Below are 20,092 nucleotides of genomic sequence, written 5' to 3' on the forward strand. Positions count from 1 at the left end.
CTTAATTTTATCAGGTTTATCTGTTTCACAGCAAGTGTTTTTACACAACAATGAAGACCAAGCCTTTTCATTTAAATTTGAGAAATCTTCACTACAACCAACATTGCCAATGGCTACTTTTTTAATTGAACCAAATAAAGGGAAAATAGAACCTAAAAACAAGTAATTATTTTCATTGATTGAAAAATAAAATGAATAGAGCAAAGTGCCCTAATAATTGCTGGGTCTTATTAAGAGCCAAATTTGAGTCTTATTGAGAGACAAATTTTATTGCATTTACTTATTTTGCGGAACATTTATCTGGTTGATGAATATAGTTTTGTGTTTCTTTAATATATCTATGTTTTATTCTAACTTTTATAAATGTTTCTTTCAGTCTTGATTTTTAAGAAACCTTATTTTTGTCAAAGTTAATTTAAGTAAATATTTTATACCATCAGTAGGCATATTTGGTTTTTTCAAGCAATTTTGAGACGCATTTAACACATATTCTTTCAGTTACAGGTTTTTGGTATATTTTGATGTGTTGTGTTACTTTAATATTATAATATAAACTGTTGTGTATATAGACTATATTATAAACTATATTATAATTTATGCACAATAAATTAAACTATTGTCCTAATATTACTTATAATTAGTATTTACTTTACCATGTATAGTTATTAAGTATAATTAGTTTTTACTTTACTTTGTTTATTATAAAGGTTTGTTATGTTTGTAATATTTGTAAGTATGTAATTTTATATTATATGTTTGTCAATATTTAAAATGATGGTTTCGATATGTATTATATAATTTATATAGTTTATACCCAAAAAAACAAATTATTATTTTTAATATTTACTAGCTGCATAAAAACTTTAAAAACAAAAATGCTATTACATACTTACAACATTACATAATACATTTTTATGACTAGGTAACTCATTCTATTATCTCCTAACGAGGGTACAGCTCTAGAACTCAGTTTTATGGTTCTGAGGCCGGCTAGTAGTCAGGTTTCCCGAACTCTGCAGTAGCTCTCAGAGAGGCTGATTCCTTCAACAGCTGAAAAATATCAAAGTATTAACAGTGCCATGTTGCACATGGATGGTGTCCCTGTTTGTACTTTTGGTGTGCATTGTCACATTTGGAGCCCTATGTTATGGCTTAGGGTTTATTAATAGTAATGAGGCAATTGCTTGGGCGATTATACAGTGCACTGAGTACTATCTATGCTTTGAGTCAAGTTCTTTAATATATTTAAAAATGAATAAAGTACCAAAAACTATAAAACACAAAAAACCATCGTTATCACCAAGTTCTCTAAACCTATCATTCACTAATGTTTGTGGTCTTCAAAGTAACTTCTATTGAGTCTTATCTCTTGAAAAGTTCGCCAGACCTACTTGCTCTTTGTGAGACTAATTTGAGTTCAGCTGTCTCATCTTGTAATCTTAGTGTTGATGGTTATCTTTCTTTAATTTGTAAAGACTCCAATATTCACATGCTTGACCTGGGCATTAATATTCATAAGAACTCACCCATTTGTCGGAAAACTAGGTTTGAACCCACAGACTATTCTTTTATGTGCTTTCGTTTAGCACCACTTCACTCTATCGCCTTTCTCTTTGTTCTATGTCATTCTCCTTCATCTCAAGACTGCACTCTTTTTGATGTTATTTCTGATCAAATTAACCAGGCCATCTCTCTTTATCCATCAGCCAATATCGTTGTTTTTGGTGACTTTAATGCTCATCACACAGAATGACTTGGCTCTAGTGTCAGTGACTCTGCAGATTTTAAAGCCCATAACTTTTGCCTTTCTCAATCCCTAACTCAAATAGTCAACTTTCCAACTCACTTTCCAGACAACCTGAATCATTTACCTTCTCTACTCGACTTATGTCTTGTTTCTGATCCTAGTCAGTGCTCAATTGCTCCACATTCACCCTTAAGTGCTTCTGATCACTGTTTGATCTCTCTAAAACTATTATCTCATTTTTCTTCATCATTTGAATCCCTTATCATCTTACCTCTTACAACTACCTTAAAGCTGGCTGGGACTCATTCCGTGATTTTCTTTATGATGGCCCTTGGATAGAAATCTTTTGTCTTCCTGTTGACAAATGTGCTTCTGACATAACTTCGTGGATTCAAGCAGGCATGGAATCTTTCAAGGTCAAGCCTCACTCTTCTCCATGGTTTTCCTCACATTGTGCTGCTGCAATTTCCAATCAAAACGGTTACTTCCATATCTATCAGCAAACAGTTCTCCAGAAAACAGACATCTGTTTATTACTGCTAGAAACCATTGTAAAAAGGTTTTGTCTAACACCAAAGCCCTTTACTCTCAGGTCATGAAATCTCATATTTCATCACAAAAATTAGGCTCTTGTTACTTCTGGAGAATCTTTAATAATATCAATAATAAGGGCAAATCTGTAATTCTGCCTCTCTTGTATGGTTCAGACTTTTTCACCAAGACAAAGATGAATTGTTTGCTAAGTACTTTTCATCAATATTATTTCTTGATTCCACAAGTTGCGTTCTACCTGATATAGCTGTCAAACAGGTTGATCCATTGCTTGACATTCGTACCACTCCAGTTTCTGTATCTAAAGTAATTTTCTGCTTAGATTCTTCTACAGCTTGTGGCCCAGACAACATACCGGTTATAGTCTGTGGAGCTGTCATCTATACTTTCAAAACTATTTAACAAGTGCCTATCAGAGTCTTGTTTTCCAGCCTGCTGGAAAGCGGCATTTGTTATCCCTATTTTCAAAAATTCTGGAGAGCGATCTGATTCATCTAATTACCGTCCCATTAGTCTTCTTCCTATCATAAGCAAGGTTTTTGAATCTTTAATTAACAAACACTTAATCTCTTATCTTGAATCTAATAATTTACTTTCTGATCATCAATATGGATTTTGATCTTCTTGTTCAACAGCTGATTTGCTATCAGTAATAACCGATAGGTTTTATCGTGCATTAGATAAAGGTGGAGAGGTTAAGGACATCGCTTTTGACATTTCTAAAGCTTTTGATAAAGTTTGGCATGCTGGTCTTTTCTATAAGCTTTCTTCTTAGGATGGATCTGGTAAAATCTTTGAGGTTATTGAATCCTTCCTCTTTAATTGTAGTATAAAAGTTGTCCTTGTTGGACAGCACTCTTCTTCTTATTCTGTAACTTCAGGGGTTCCTCAAGGTTTTACCTTGGCCCTATACTCTTTAATTTACATAAACGATATTCTCACATCTAAGGTAATCATATTCTCTAAGGTGAGATCTAAGGTCTATCTAAGGTGTTCATCTAAGGTGAGATGTGAGAAGACTCATATCTTCTCACATCACAGATATTCTCACATCTAAGGTGGCAATGTTTGCTGATGATACTACCATTTGTTTTTGTCATGATAAGAAGCCAACACTCTTTGATTGCTTGGAGGGGGCATTTGAGCTTGAAAAGGGTCTCATTATTGCTACAGCATGGGGCTCACAGTGGCTGGTGAACTTTAATTCAGATAAAACTCAATTTTTTTCAGCCAATCGTTATCGCAATAATTTAGATCTTCCTATATTTATGAACGGTGATGTACTCGATGAGTCACCTACTCTTCATCTTCTAGGATTAACTCTTACTTCCAATCTTTCTTGGAAACCATATATCAAATCGGTTGCAAAATTAGCATTTGCTAAGGTTGCATCTTTTTATCGAGCTCAACACTTTCTTACTCCTGATTCTATTCTCTATCTCTATAAATCTCAAATCCGACTTTGTATGGAATATTGTTGCCATATATGAGGCGGATATTCTAATGATGCCCTTTCTCTTTTATATAGGGTGCAAAAACGCATTGTAAACATAGTTGGACCTGCTCTTGTATCCAACCTCCAACCATTATCACATTGTCATAATGTTGCTTCTCTTTCTCTACAAATACTATAATGGATTTTAGCTAGCATCTCTTGTGCCATCTACTAAAATTTATTCTCGTGTTGCTTGTCATTCAATTAAGTCTCATCCTTTTTTTGTGACTGTTCCTAAGTGCTCCAAAAACTCTTATTCGTAATTTTTTTCTTCAAACATCAGTTCTTTGGAATTTGCTACCCTTCATCTTGCTTTCCTGATTCATATAGTTTGCAATCTTTTAAGTCGTCTGTCAATCATTATCTTGCTCTACAATCTTTATCTTTTTTCTTCCAGTAACTTCTGACTCTAAATAGTGGTTGCTTGCATACATATATACATACTATGTGAATATAAAATATAACATAGTATATGTGTATCTTGTGATGTTTGTAAATATGTAATTTTTTATTATTTGTCTGTTATATTGATGCATAGAAATGTATGATAAGCATACTTTATGCTTGTATATGTATTTGTTTGTGACATCTGTGTATGTTATGATAATATATTTACATTTGATGTATGTAAGGTCAACTATTGTAGTTAGTATACTCTATCTTTTATTTAATTTGAGTAATTATGGGAAAAATCACAAAAATCGCAAAAAAGAATAAGAAAATTAAAAAGAAACCTGCCTCAAATTTTAATTCAAAGTTGAACCAGAAAATGGTCCAACAGCAACACGAAAAATGCAATTGCAGCTATTCAAAATAGTATAATGTCGCAACGAGAAGCTGCAGTACAATTTAGTATTTCTTGGTCAACCCTTGGTAAATATCTTAAGGAAGATTCAGTTCTTGGCATCAAACCCAGACCTAGTCCAATATTTATACTTTAAAAATTTAGAGTTAAAATTAGTTGAATATGCAGCAATAAGAGCTGCCTATGGATTTGGATTTGGATTTGGAAAAATTTTTAAAATATGCTTCAGATTTAGCCATAAAGCAAAATTTAAAATTTAAACATTCAACTCCTTCAGAAAAATGGTGACGCTCATTTAATCAGCAACATACAAATTTAGTTTTGCTAAAGCCTGAAGGTACTTTATCAGTTTGCCATCAATGTCTTTACCAAAAGGAGCTAAATATTTCTATTTGCTACATGAAGTTTTGAGGGACACATGTGCTTTTATAAAGTCTTCATTGATTTGGAATATGGATGAGTCTTGACTAAAGATGGATTTAAAATCTCCAAAAATAATTGCAAAAAGAGGTACAAAACACCTTCAATCTCGCACATCTGGAAAACCTGAAACCATAACCATTATTGCTGCTGTAAATGCTACAGATGGTTTAGTACCTCCACATTTTATAGCAAAAGGTAATACAACAATATCTCTTCATTCTTTTAATACTGCAGATGCACCATCATGCTTGAATAAGATTTTTAGTGAGACAGGTTGGAAAAAGCAAGGAATTGCATTTCTTTGGTTCAACAATACTTTCTTGCCTAATATAGGTAGAGATAGGCTTCAAATTCTCATAGTCAATGGTCATGATTCTTACAACTCAGTTGAGTTATTGTTGCAGTTCTGTTATTTGAGTTATTGTTGCAAGTCTGTTGCAATCGAAAATAACATTCATATTGTGGAAATGCCAGCACATTATTCACATTGGCTCCAGCCTCCAGATGCATAGTATTTGGCCCTCATAAAATATATTATAATCAAACATGTCATGAATTAATGAGTTTCCTTGAGTTACTGTTAACAAGTCAAATTTTTGTGGGCTTTTTAAGAAAGTCTGGGATCAAGCCCTCACAACTGGCAATATTATTTCAGGGATTTGATCATGTGGTATTTATCCATACAATCAATCTGCTGTTCTAAATATAGCTTACTTCCCTAATTCTGTCTATTCCATAAAACAGCTAGTTAAGAAAAATGATATGCTTGAATCAAGTCTGCACCCAATCAAAACTGACATTAAAATAACAAGATTCGAAAATGCAATAGAAGAGGAAGTTGATTTTGAAGTAGAATTAGACACAAATAAACCTGAAAATATGTCTAAATGTAAAAGAGATACTAATTTGATTAAATAAATTTGATCTTGACTATAATAGTGCTTCTTTGATATGGGATACCCATTTAACTCATGAGCAGTTAATAACTTTTAATTTCTGTATTCAAAATGGCTACACATCCCAGATCTTTTGTATAAATTATATAAAGAATTCAATCTGAAACAGATTTCATGTACAAATTTCATTTTAGAAATAGATGACTCTGTTCTAATGCCAAATGAATCCATAGTTTCTATTCCAATTCTAAATGAAACCATTGTTCAGCTAATTTCTGTCCCAAATGAAACGACTCGACAGTCTATTTTTTTTTCCATTAAAACTACTGATTGTAATAGATGCCAATTGAAACCATTGTTCAACACCAATTATTTCATGTACAAAGCATTCAACTAATGATTGTGACAATAATATTTTGTCTTATACACAGATATATGGTATCAACTCAAAAGAAAATCAAAAAAAATTCAAAAATATTTTGTTTTAACCTCTCAATAAGCATTGCAGTCTAAATTAAATGATAAGGAAAGAAAGAAGAGAAAGCCACAGCAGCTGAAGAGAAAAAATTAAAAAAGCAAAAAGAAAAAGAAAATAAAGTACAACAAAAACAAGAGAAAGAGATTCAAAAGTTATCTAAAAAAGCTAACTCAGTTAAAATGAGAAAATAAGTTCAATTCCAAAGATATTGAAAGTCAATATCTCTTCAGATAATCAAAAAATCTGTACTGAAGTACCCGAGAATACAATTCTGTTCACTGATAATAATATTAGTGAACTCATATAAATAAGTTATCAATAGTTATTATATCATCATTAAAACTTCTCATTATTGTAAAGTTTGTTGTCCATATATTGAAAATTGCATTATTATATGCAAGTTAAAATCTTGTAATAGCTATGTGCTAAAGCTATTTTTTATTTAAAATTTTTTCATTGCTTGATTTTATATAGAAGTAATTAAAAAGTTTCTATTTGTTAGACTGTCTTAATTTGAATTGTTATGCGAATTATACTTTTTAAGTTTGTTAACTTAAGTTTAATATCAACCAAAATAATATTTTTAACTAATGTTATTAAAAATTAGTTAAAAAATTATTTTGGTTAAAAATAATATTTTTAACTAATTTATTAGAAAAAAAGTAAATATTTTACTTTTAAAAAAAATTTTGGTTTATAGTACTATGAAGTAGAACTTAGTTCATTATTAGGCTTTAATCGTTTGTCTGGATAATACATTTCAATGTATAAGCATTCTTAAATATGTTGATTTTAGGTAATATAAGTAGCTTATAATAGGTACCGTTTCCTAATTTACTGGATACTATTTGGTCTACCCGATCATTAATTGGTACACAATTAAAATCTCTGTTTAAATACATTTTTCTCTGAATTGAACATGTTTTAAAACTAAAAAAGGATCTTATAAGATGTAGGCGTTGGTCATTAATAAAACAGTAAAAAAAAAAATTCACTGTTACATTAAGCCATTTTTCACGGCTATCTTTAAGAAACTTGTGGCCATTAATTGATCACTTTGCCCTAATAGGATAATGACAGATACATAACTTCCTAATTTTTACAATAAGATTATTTATTTTTTTTTAGTGTTTTATAGTGTTTTGTATTTAGTAATAAAGTTATTAGAAAATGAAATAAAAATTTGGATTTTATAATTCAAAACAAGAAACAAAAAAGATATTTTAAAGTAAAAATAAATGAAATATTTATTTCTTTTAAGTAAAAAAAAATACTCAATACTTTAATCTGAACAATAGTCTGGAAAATTTCAAAATTATATTTTTTATTGTTTTCTTCAGTTATTTTTTATTTTGTTCTTTTATATTCTCTTATAGTCATTTTTTATTGTATTCTTTAGTTATTAATTTAAATTGCTTAAGCCCAAGGGGAGCCTTTTATTATATGTTAAAAAACCAGGATCAAGTATGATGGTCATTATTTCATGCATATTACAAATTTTTAATATTTAAATTAGGAATAATACTTTACTGGAATGCATCTTAATCTAAAGTTAAAAAATGTTTTTTTTTTAGAATCAACAAGGTATTATTATTGTTTCTTGGTACTTGAAAAATTATCTTTATAGTTTTTCTTTAAAAATTGATCTTTTTATTATTGTTCTAATAAGACATTATAATTGCTTTGATAGTTCTGCCTAGAAAATTTGCTGTGGTGGTGGTGGTGTGTGGTGGTGGTGACCTGTTTAAAAGCTGTCAAACTGCATTTGCTGTCTTGTTACCTGTTTCTTTTGCAAGCTTAAGTGTTTTTTTGCAAGCTTATGTGTTCTTTTGCAAGCTTATGTGTTCTTTAAGTATCTTTATTAAACTTCTCAAAATCTGGATTTATCAAAATGTGAAAAACTAAAAAAATATTCAGTACTTTAGTTTATTACATTTTGAAGTCATATAAGTTAGTTGTGATTTATTAAAAGCATGCACCTCAGATTCAGATGCACCTCAGATTCATGCACCTCAGATTCAGATGCACCTCACATGCACCTCAGATTCAGAACTTTCAAAAGTTTTTAGAACTTCTTTTTTATTTTAGTTTTTTTGAAATGTTTTTCAACAAAAAAATTTTTGATGAAAATTAATGGTATTTTATAAAATAATTAATGAAAATTAATGGTATTTAGTAGTGTCCGGACTCTCGATTCAATAAAAACTAGTTCGAAACAGAACGGAATAAAAATTTTATTCCGACTTACGGTAAAAATCTGTTTCGAGAAAAAAAACTTTCTCGAAAGTTGGACATTTATCGAATTTTTCGAGAATGTTTCGTAATGTTTTGGCAATCATACTTTGTCAAAAAATTGTAAGTTTATTATTTTTTGTCGAATTTTTTTTACTTTAATCCACAATATTTTTGAAGTAATTAGCTTATAGGATATAAAAAGTCTAAGGTATAAATTAACAGTTCTAATTGTTAGTTTTTAATTCCACAGCTTTTTACAGAAATAAAAAAAGTATTTTATGATAAAATAAACTTTATTTATTGTAATAATTAATCAGTGGACCTAAAATTCAACTTTTTAATCACTTTTTTAATCTTTTATATCACTTAGAGGAACTCCGCATTTGAGCTTTGACCTTCTCTGGCTTTTGACTGGGTTTGGAACAAATCCTCTGGTCTAATGGACACTTCTTTTTTTCTGTTGTGAACCTTGTTCTGATATTTTATTTCTCTTTAGAGGTTTTGGGGTTGATGATGCTTCTGGTGGTTTGGGGCTATCCTCCTTCTCTTCGACTTCCTCTTCCATCATTGCGTTGGCCTCTTCTCTCTCCTCATCATTCAACAGTTTGACCTTAATTTTTTTAACCACCAATTCGTAGTTGACCTTGATGAGGGTTAATTTCTTGAAGATGGAAGGATCCAAGTTCTGCCTTTTTGAACTGATGATGTTTCCACTCTGTGAAAAGAGCCTTTCACTACTGCTTGAAGCTGCTGGGACACAAAGCCATTCTCTTGCCAATTCTGCCAGTAGAGGCAGATGTCCTTTGTTTGCTTACCACCATTGTAATGGGTCCACCTTATGTCTGTCTGGTGCTTGAGGCATTGCTTGGTAAGCATCAAACTCTCTCTGCAGAGATGGCTTTTGTTGGCTGAAAGAAAATATTTATTTTAAAATTGAATTTGTTTTAACTAGATCTAAACAATGGTTTTTTCTCTGGTTATATTATATCAGAAAAAAGTTTATTTTCATATATCTTAAAAAATAGTAAAACTTTTTACTTCATGCAATAAACAATTTTTTTAGATACGATGTATATTTTATTAGAAAAAATGACTTAACTTTATCACTCAAAATTTTTCCGATCTGGGGTATATTTAATTGTAAAATAGATTTACCTAATATTGTGTGGTTCTTGATTTTGCCACAATGCTTCCACTTCCTCCATAAATTCATTGTCATCCACCACAATATCAATGTCACTCGAATTAGTTGATTCCTGTCTTTGCTCATAAAAAGCTTGGGTAGAAGGATGTTCATCTACTAACTTGCTGACAACTTCCTCATACAGCTTGTACTCTTTCAGAAGAAGACCCCCGTAGTGAGGGTGAAACAGGTTTCCCATAATGTAGGCAGTGGTGTGCTTTCCAGGGTCATTAAATCTTGACTGTTGATTGATCCGTTCCACCAGTTCTTTGCAAAATCTTCTAACAACTGCAGCAACAAAGTACGTTTCTGGCTCAGTCTTGAATGACTCAAAGTACTTTGTCATTTTGTAGATGGTGATCATGACAATATGCGTGAGAGGTTCGCTGTCTGTTGAGAACTTTTCACTAACGAGTTTCATTGACTTAAGAGCTGGGAGTAATCCTTGCATCAATTCAAAGTCATTATTTGATGGAATAACATCCTGAAAAAAATTGAAACTAAAGTAAAAAATACTTTAATAAAATTATTGGCTTTTATTTATTTACGTTCAATATTTCTATTAAAATATAAACCTATTTTCAAAAGTAGGTGTTCGTAAAAAGTATTCCTATTTGTCATAAAATAATTTTCCAAAAATGTTTTTTTCTTTTTTCTTCTTCTTGAAAGCATGAAAAAATTATCACGCACCTCAAGAAGTTGGTTTCCTTTCTCTCTAAGTTGGATCAATGCCCTCTTCATCCTCACAATTGACTCCAACATCATGTAGTTGGAGTTCCACCTTGTTGCAGCAGGAGAGATTATTTTGACATAATCACAATCAATTTCTCTACATTCTTTCATAATAGCTTGACATGCCAGTGATGATCTGTGGACTTTGTTTGACAATTTGGTCACATTTTCAAGCATTTCTTGAGCTCTTTGATGTTGTTGATGGACCTGCTGAGGGCTGTGTTCAACAGGTGGTTACCACACGGCAATGAAGAATAGCCACCAACAGTCACTAATGGGATTGCAGCTTTCATTGGTGCTGTTGCATCATGAACAATTATTTTTCGATTGACATCTTCCAAAACAGGGTATTCTGCCATCATTTCATCAAGACCCTATATTTTTTTAGAAATTTTTAATTTGTTCAAGATATTTTTGAATAACATGAATTGAACGATAAGTTGATCATTTTAGTTTTTAAACATCATGTTATATTTTTGAAAATAGATAAAATATTTTTAAAAAGCGTTAAAATTTTTGGAAAAAAAAAAAAATTATAATTACCTTGGCAATCATGTAGGATGTATGGCAGCCAGTAAAGTTGTCAAAATTCAAAATAAATTTTTTCAACTTAATGAAAAAATTTATTTTGAATGATGTAGTGAAGGGTAAGTGAAATAAATGGATCTTCAGCTTTGGAGGTCCAACATTCAGTAGTCAGTGCCACACCTCTGCAATCTGGAAGATCCATTTCCAATTCAGACTTAATTACACCCATGACAGCTGAATACAAAAGTGGCAACTTGTACTTCATAAAAGTGGTTGGGTCCTTGATTGACACCCTAGGATTGAAGTACTTGACAAAGTCTCTTAAGGCTGGGTTACTTGCAACTTCAAAGGCCGATCCTTAAAAAAGAAAAATGCTAACCATATTACAAAACCTGAGGCATTTTCTGGATTTATGCTACCCAAGTTATTAAAACATTTTAAATTAATTTGAAATGAATATGAAATGCTTTTGGAACTTTTTAAAAATATATGATTTATAATGTTCTCATTAAAAGGATTTTTAATTGCGCTTGTTAAAAAATTATATATCTCTTTAAAAATTACTGGTAATTTTTATCTCAATCTAGCGCAATTTAAATTGTACTTTTGTTTAAAATACAACTTACAAATTTTTTACCTGTTCTGGCAATGAACTTCACAATTTCCATGTCAGCCTCCAACTGTTTCTTGTGTTGAGAGGAGTACTTTCCAAGGCCATATTCTGCAAGAGTTTTCTAAGACCCCATGGTTTTCATTTTTTCATTCTGAGAAAGGGTATAGTGGGCTACCTTGTCTTGAGCCTCATCAAGGCCAACAGTTGCCTCATGGATTTCTTTGAGGTCCTCAGCCCTTTTCTCCTCCGGTTCAGCCATCAGTTTGGTCAACTTTGCAAAGTCTTGTGGGTGCTTTGACTTAAGGTGGTACCTGGCACTGGAGGTTGAAGATTGCTGCATTTTTAAGTTTTGTCCACACATTTTACATACAGCAAGGGGGTAGTCTAATTTAGGTAGTCAATTTCCTTGTCAAAGAAATTCCAGTGTTATTTGATTTTGGCATTTTTATTTGAGTTCACTAATAATTTTTTAAACTTTATCACAAAAGTTTTAACGAACAGCAAAAAGTTTTTTTTATTCAATATTTTCTTCAAATTTTTGGCTTCTTGCCTTTATCAAAACAAAAGTAGACTGAAGAAAATTTTCTTCATCCTTTATATTCAACAAACTTAAAAATATTTTAATTTTAATAAAATTAAATTTAAATTAAAAATTATTAACTGACTAGAAATTATTATCAATAACAGTATTTTTTTTTTTTTTTTTCGATAAAAGATCAATCGAGATAAAAGATACAATCGAGGTCATTTACAAATAGTTAAAAACTAATCATAAGTAAGTACCATGAAATAGCATTAATAATACAAATAACAATGATAATAATGATGATGATAAATTATAAGAATAATAAGAAAATTATATGATAATAAATCAATATCAACTTTAAAACAACAATTGAATATAATGCACAGATAGGAAAGTTACAAACAGTTATGTACTGACAAAACGTAACAGTCTACCATGTAACTTAAACAATTACTGCAAAAAAAAAGTAACAATGTTTAAATAAATATAATAATCTTGATATCAATAATCATATGAATAAAAGTTGTATAAATATTTCATTAAAAAATAACAATAAATTTTCAATAATACTCACAAATAAAAAGGTGTCACCCACTTACACACAAACATTTAGTCACGAAAAGTATAGTTTTCTCAATAAATGACAATAATAAAATAAAAAAGTAAATCATATCAAGCAAATTCATATAGTCTTTCAAAAATGATAAAATTTAAAAAATACTCTTTTTCCTTTCTTCATAAACGGAGCAATTTTTATATATTTTTAAAATTCTTTTTAATTACTTTCCATTTTCGAATGTTTTTTTTCTTTTAACTTTGTTTTTTTGTCTTTTTCTTATCTAATTTTTTTCTTTTTTTAATTTGTTTGATTTGGTTTTTAATTTTTTTTTAGTTTTTGTTTTTTTATATCTTTTTTTTCTTCTCTTCATTTACTTTATTTTTATTTCATTTATTTTTCATATTTTATTCTTTTTTCTTTATCTTTCTTTTTTTTTTAATTTATTTATAAAATTCGTTATAAAAAGTTATCCGCCATTCCGAAAGTCTCTGCACTGTCTGATTATAGAAAATTAAATTAGAATTAATAATTGTCTAGAAATTATTAAACAAAGATTACATCAAATTTTAATTTTTACCACAAAAAAATTAAGAAGTGAATTCAACTAAAGTTATTAATTAAAATAAAATTAAAATAAATCATAAAAATATACAAAGAACAATAAAAAATTTGTTGTAAAATTTAAAGGTAAAAAAAAGTAAAATGTATTTAAAAACATAGTCGTCGAAAATGAAAATTATTTTAAACAATGATTTTTTTTGAAAATACTCGAACAGAAATTTATAAATATTTTGTTCATTCCGACATTACGAAAAAACTCGGAAACGAGAAATGATAATTTTTATCAAAAATTTCTCGAAATTTTTGGAAACCCGAATTTTATTCGACAAAGTCCAGATACTAATTTCGACGTTACAGAAAAACTCTGAAACGAGAAATAATAATTTATCGTTTCCAAATTTTTTAGTTTTTATCGAAAATTTCTTGAAATTTCTTGTAAACCTGAATTTTATTCGACAAAGTCCGGACACTAGTATTTAGAACTTTTTTTGCGTCATCTTTTTTTAGCTGATAATTAATATATATTTAATTTTCTCACATCAAAAGCAACTTTTAATTAAATCTGCCTCAAAGTTGTCATTAAAAAACTTCCCTAATAATTATCACAATTGTATGATTCAGACTTCTAAAATCATAAGTTACAGAAACATCATCAAAAATTCTAGAGCTTTCCACAACTAAATTTTTATATACTCAACATTAATTGCCACAAAACTAGATTTTTTAGAAAACAAGGTTTTATTCAACTCAAAGATCTATCTTGTAAACAGGAAGAAGAAATAATGTGGCAAGCAACTTTCAATAATGTAACAAGCAATTTTCAATAATGTGGCAAGCAAATTTAAAAAAAGAATTAGAAGTTCCATATGAAATATATGTTGTTATTGTGAGCATTTCTACGGCAAATTATAAGTAATCCATTTGGAACACAAAAAAAAATTTTAAAAATGCAGTGTTAAAGATAATCTTACATTTGTTAAATTAGAACTGGAAATAAAAATATTTTATTGAAATTCATGATAATTGTTAAAACTTATTTACAGAAATTATTTATTTATTACACTAGGTTAAAAATTTTGAAGCAAATTTTCCAAAAAAAAACTGATAATGATTTTAGTACCCAGGTAGAACAAGAATCAGAATAAAAAAGTAAAAGCTTGATAGCTCTTTAGAATAAATTTCACAAGTCAAATTGAAAAGTTATTCTAAACAGCAAAATGCTTGGAGCAAAATAAAAGTTTTAAGGTACTATAGACAGAGTTGCTAAAATAAATTTGTTAGTATATAATATTGAAAAAGCTTCCTTAAAAACAGAAATAAATAGTATCACTTCAAACAACAACATAAAGAAATATGATTAAGACATTTTTATATATTGTAAAAACATTTATATATTGCATACAAAATTTATATATTGCAAAAAAAAATTATATATTGCAAACACATTTATAAATTGCAAAAAAAAGTCATATATTGCAAACACATTTATAAATTGCAAAAAAAAAAAATATGTTTTTATAAATTATAAATTATAATTATATGTTTGGGTTCACTTTTTAAATTTAATAATAAACAAAAAAAATAAAAATTTTTCTCATCATAAGTATTTATTTATACTGTTTATAATAAAATAATCATACTTTCAGCAAAATATGAGATTATTTTGAATATCATGCAATATATTTTCATTTTAAAAAAAAAAAAGATTTTGCTTATAACTTTCAATTACTTATTGTTTTCAATAAAATAATCATTCTTTCAAGAAAATGAAAGAATGAGATGACATTTTTAAAAGTATTTCAGTATTTTTTTAAAATTATTTTTATTCATGGTACCCTCAGTTCACAAAAGATCACCAACTTTTTTTCCATCACCAGACAATGACTGACCCTCAGCATGCTTGACTTTTGGGATCACACATTGTTTTATCACACATTTACCAAATAATTTTACTTAGCTTGCAATAGTAACGATTTTTTGGCAGCAACGCTTCCTTTCAAACAGTAATTGCTAGACACTGTTTTACAATTAAAACAGATAATAGTGTTTTTTGCATGGAATTAAGTTCTTGGAAAATTTCAGTAGCAGTTCGAGTACAATTTCTTTTTTGAATATTGATAAATTTGTCTTTGTGATTCAGCGTTGCTGTAGGTCTCCCTGAACAATGGCAACTCCGATTACATCCAGTTTTATGTTTGCTTTACAACACTCTAATGAGTGCATTTTGAGAAAAATAAAAATCTCCCTTTTTATTTTTTTTTTTTGTACACTCAGCACTACTTTTTTACCCATTTTTTTTTAATTCATAGTATTCATTCCACATTGTAATGATGATAAACCTACACTCTACATACACAAATAGGTGTGTAATCTCTATAAACAAAATGTAAAAATAAAATACATCAAATTAATGTGATGTAATTTAAAAATAAAGCAAGTGAACCCAAACTTTTGACCCATAGTGTTTATTGCAAAAAACACAAAGTAGATACTTGAAAAGTTTTAAACAAGACTAAATACTAATAAAAATAAATTTAGTATTATGTAACATTTTTGATATTTTTTCAATATAATTTTTTTTTTTTTTTGTTTCTTTTTTATAGTTTATTATAGCTGGCTGATGTGCACACAAATTATTTGTGGTTAATGTGCACAAAATTTAAAAAATATAAATATTTCTATTTTAGAATTCCTATAACTCTGACCTACAAAACTGAAAGTGAAGGTGAATTAAACCTTAATGTCAAGTGCAAAATTGGTCAAAAAACAAATCCTCTTATCTTAAATGTGAAAGCAGAAGGAGTTTCTTTTAATGTTGATATTTACTGTGAAGATTCATCTGGTAACAAAATAAAGCTATCTTCTAACGGTTTAAATCTTATAAATTTTTTAAATGTAAGCTTTTTAAGTATCTTTTAAAATACCAGATTAAATATCTTTTTATTCACATTTGTTACAAATCCATGTTTTTATTCTAGCTTGTTACTTTTTCAGTTTTCAGTTCTAGTTAGTTACTTTTTTTACTAAATTTTTTAATATTAGTAGAATTTATACAGTTTTTTTATTAATAAAAAGAGTTTTTTTTTTTTTGAAAGGTTGAAATAAATGACAAAGCTATCAGACACATTCATATTGAAAACAGCAGTAAGTTTAACTTGGACTTTTTATGGATTGTTAAATCCAAAACATTCAAAAAAAAGAAATCAATTTCGTGTGTAAAAGTTATTCCCGATACTGGCACTGTGCTAAAAAATACAAAACAGTTGTGTCAAGTTTCTTTTACACCAAGTTATGTTATGACTTTAGAAGATTGCAAAGCCTTTTTAAAGGTAAGTGTTTGTTGACATATTGCAGCACATTGCATTGTTATAATACAATGTAATCTAAATATATAAAAATGTAATCTAAAGTTAAGACAATTGGAAGAAAAGTTGTTTAAGGCTATTTTTTCAAATTAGATATCAAACGGCCCAACATATCAATTATCTTTAACTGGAAATGGTGTTTTACCTGCAATAAAGTTTTCATTTACTTCTTATAACTTTGGTCCATGTTTTTTATATCGGTCTGGTGCCACAATCATGAAAAAGATATTGCATATTACAAATGAAGATACCAAAGAAATCAGGTATTTTCAATTGTATTTTTTTGTTTGATATTTAATATTATTTTATAGTTTAAGTGTGTTAATTGTCAGTGTTTTATGTCATGAAATCGTTAAATGTACCTGGTTACATTATAGTTAAACATAAACAATATTTTATTTATTATTTATGTGTTACTAAAAAAATAAGTTGTGATATTTTAGCGTGGAATGTTTATATTCTAACACAAGTCATCTTGAAATTCATTTTCCCCCAGTTATAATTTTTCCTGGTGAAACAAAAGAATCAGAAATCTGTTTTTACCCAAGAGATGTAAAATACTACAATGAACAAGTGGTTTTTGAAATTAATAGTTTATCTCCTATTTATTTAAGTGTGTGTGGGCAAGGAATTGAAATGATGGTATTTTTCTTTTTTTATACATATATAAATATATATATATATATATATATATATATATATATATATATATTATGGTTTTTAATTTATTTATATTTTTATATAATTTATATATATATATATATATATATATATATATATATATATATATATATATATATATATTATGGTTTATAATTTATTTTATTAGCTTTATTTATTGTATATTGCGTTTTAGGTGGAAGTTTTAAATCCAGTTGATCGTAAGGTTAATTTAGGTTTTCTTAGAGTTAATGAAAAAGTATCAAAATCAGTTCGCATTGTGAACAACAGTTTAGCAGCAGTAGATTGCACGTTTGCCTTAACAGCTGCAACTTTAACGCTGCAAAGTCAAAATATTATAGGACTTTCACCAAAGTCTTCAGTAAACTTGCAATCCAAAGCTACATTTGACATCACAATTTATTTTCATCCAAAGTTTCGTATCTCTCAGTTTTATGAAGAGGTATTGAATTAAAAAACTTCTTATACTTTTATATTTGAAACTTTTTATTTTAAAGTTATTTTAGTTGAAGTATATATGATTTTGCTTATATTATCTTGTCTGAGTGTGTCAGAATCTTATCTGTGTGTTGTCTTGGAGCGTTATAGTCAACTTAAGTTACCATTGACTCCCGTAAATTACCATCATTTTCATCACAATTGTAACTGAAAATGAAAACATTTTTTTTTAAATTCTCAACTATTGTGATTGATGGTGTTTCCTAAAAAGTTTTACATTTCAAAAGTGTAATTTTAAATTTTTACTGATAAAGGTTATTCTTCAATAGGTAATCATGGATTGTGCTGGTACATCTCAGCCATTGTTCAGTATTGTTGGTGGTTGTCATGGAACTGATGTTAAACTGGACAGTGAATCTATTTCGTTTGGTTCTGTGACATTGGGCAGCTTTAGTATTAGGAAGCTTGTTATGACAAATGATGGGGATATTGGCAGTAACTTTTCTTGGGATACCAAAAAGCTCAAGTCTGGTTTTAGTATTTTTCCAACCAATGGTTACATATCGTCTGGAATGGAAGTTCGATTTGAGATTACTTTTAATCCTTCTAAAGAAAGTCAAGAGATCAGATCAGATGTAAATTTGATTGATTTTATTTAATATTTACCCAGTTTAATAGAGAATAATACATATTATCTAATATTTACACAGAGTAATGGATCAAAATAAATTTTAGATGTGCCAGATCCAGTTTGCCTGTTTCTAGAATAAGAGCATCTGGCGTTGGGTCCAGTTCTGACTAACTGTCTTCAGGTCTAATCAGAAAACCTTTTAAAATTACTGCTTGTCTTTTAAGTTTATATATTTGTTTAAACGCTTAAATTAAATTTAAATAGTTTACTTGAAATAAACTTTTTGAAAGACAATAATAAGTTAATTTTATCTCAACAAATATTAAAGTTTTTAAATTATTAAACATTATGCATTTTAAAAGGTTTGAATTTTAATTTTACAAAAGCAAAAATTTTGGTTTGACAAAAGTTTCACAAAGAAAAAGTAAGTAAAAGGTTACCCATATCTAAAAAGGTTACCCATATCTAAAAACATCTAATAAAGGCTGAAAGCAAACCATGAGACTCAAAAAGCAAATTTCCAAGTTTTTCAGTTATGGGCATCTTTCACATTTTTGTTGTAAGTTGACTAATCATAAATATATGTTTATGATTGCTTGTTATGATGCTTAACAACAGACTGTATAAAAAACTATTAAATGTGTTAAAAAGGTTTTCACTTTTTTTTATATATGTCAACAAAATTTGCTAGAAGTAAAGTGAAGCTTTAAGCTAAAACTGATACCAAAGTATGTGCATAAAATTTATAAACAAGTTGTGCGAATAAGAATTAAACATAGAAATTTTACCATTTTTCTATGTTTAAAACATACAGAATCAGCCAAAGTGATTAAAATTATTTATATAAAATGAATACTTAAGACTTATAAAACATTACAAATCAATCTTAACTAACAGCTAATACAATTTTTATATATATATTGGATTGTTATCTTAGGACTTTCGATGCAATTTGGAAGATGGAAATTTTTTATTATTAAATCTTGTTGGTTCATGCATTCCCAGGATTCCTATGAAGGATGTAAGTTTTGACTGACATTATTTTATGCAAGATACTTTATATTATATTTTGACAATAAAACACATTGTATGTTTTTAATGTTATAAACTGTATAAAACTGCAATAAATTAACATGTTGAATTTGCTTTAAATTAACACAAGCTTTTTATATTGACAAAACCTTGCAGTACTGTTTTATTGTTGTTTTATGCAGTTTTTTACAATAACAACTTAGTATTCTTTTAAAATAAAAGATGTTTTATCATCAATGTGAATGGGTTATATATTTTGACTAACATTACTTTATGAAACAAACAATATAAAGTATTCGTCTAATATTTTTTTTATTCTAGACCTTGTTTTTATTTGTTGTGTATATATGTTGACTTTTGAAAATGTTATTTATTTTTATTTTTTACAGTCCATATATTTTATAAGTCATGTTCGGAATCGAGATGCAAAAGCTGTTTTCATTCATAACAAAACTAATCATTTATGGACATTAAAACCAGTTATTGATGGGGAGTATTGGTCAGGTGCAGAAACCTTTGTTGTGGAACCTCAAGAAAATAAACCTTATGAGATTGTTTATCGACCTCTTACAATGACCCAAGAAACAAAGAAACATAATGTAAGTTTTATCA

The 20,092-nt window shown here is 28.5% G+C and overlaps 1 protein-coding gene across 2 annotated transcripts in view; it reads left to right on the forward strand.

Moving 5' to 3' along the window:
• LOC100201323 (hydrocephalus-inducing protein) overlaps window positions 1–20,092 on the forward strand; it is a 150,370-nt gene that overhangs the window by 121,034 nt on the left and 9,244 nt on the right. For both annotated transcript variants that reach the window (XM_065818900.1, XM_065818901.1), the window contains 9 exons: window positions 15–162; window positions 16,021–16,228; window positions 16,429–16,662; window positions 16,792–16,961; window positions 17,142–17,340; window positions 17,555–17,821; window positions 18,147–18,452; window positions 19,386–19,469; window positions 19,870–20,079. In XM_065818900.1, coding sequence (XP_065674972.1) covers window positions 15–162; window positions 16,021–16,228; window positions 16,429–16,662; window positions 16,792–16,961; window positions 17,142–17,340; window positions 17,555–17,821; window positions 18,147–18,452; window positions 19,386–19,469; window positions 19,870–20,079 — 1,826 coding nt within the window. The remainder of the gene's footprint in view (window positions 1–14; window positions 163–16,020; window positions 16,229–16,428; window positions 16,663–16,791; window positions 16,962–17,141; window positions 17,341–17,554; window positions 17,822–18,146; window positions 18,453–19,385; window positions 19,470–19,869; window positions 20,080–20,092) is intronic.

This window comes from Hydra vulgaris, chromosome 15, assembly GCF_038396675.1.
Source record: "Hydra vulgaris chromosome 15, alternate assembly HydraT2T_AEP".
NCBI lineage: Eukaryota > Metazoa > Cnidaria > Hydrozoa > Anthoathecata > Hydridae > Hydra > Hydra vulgaris.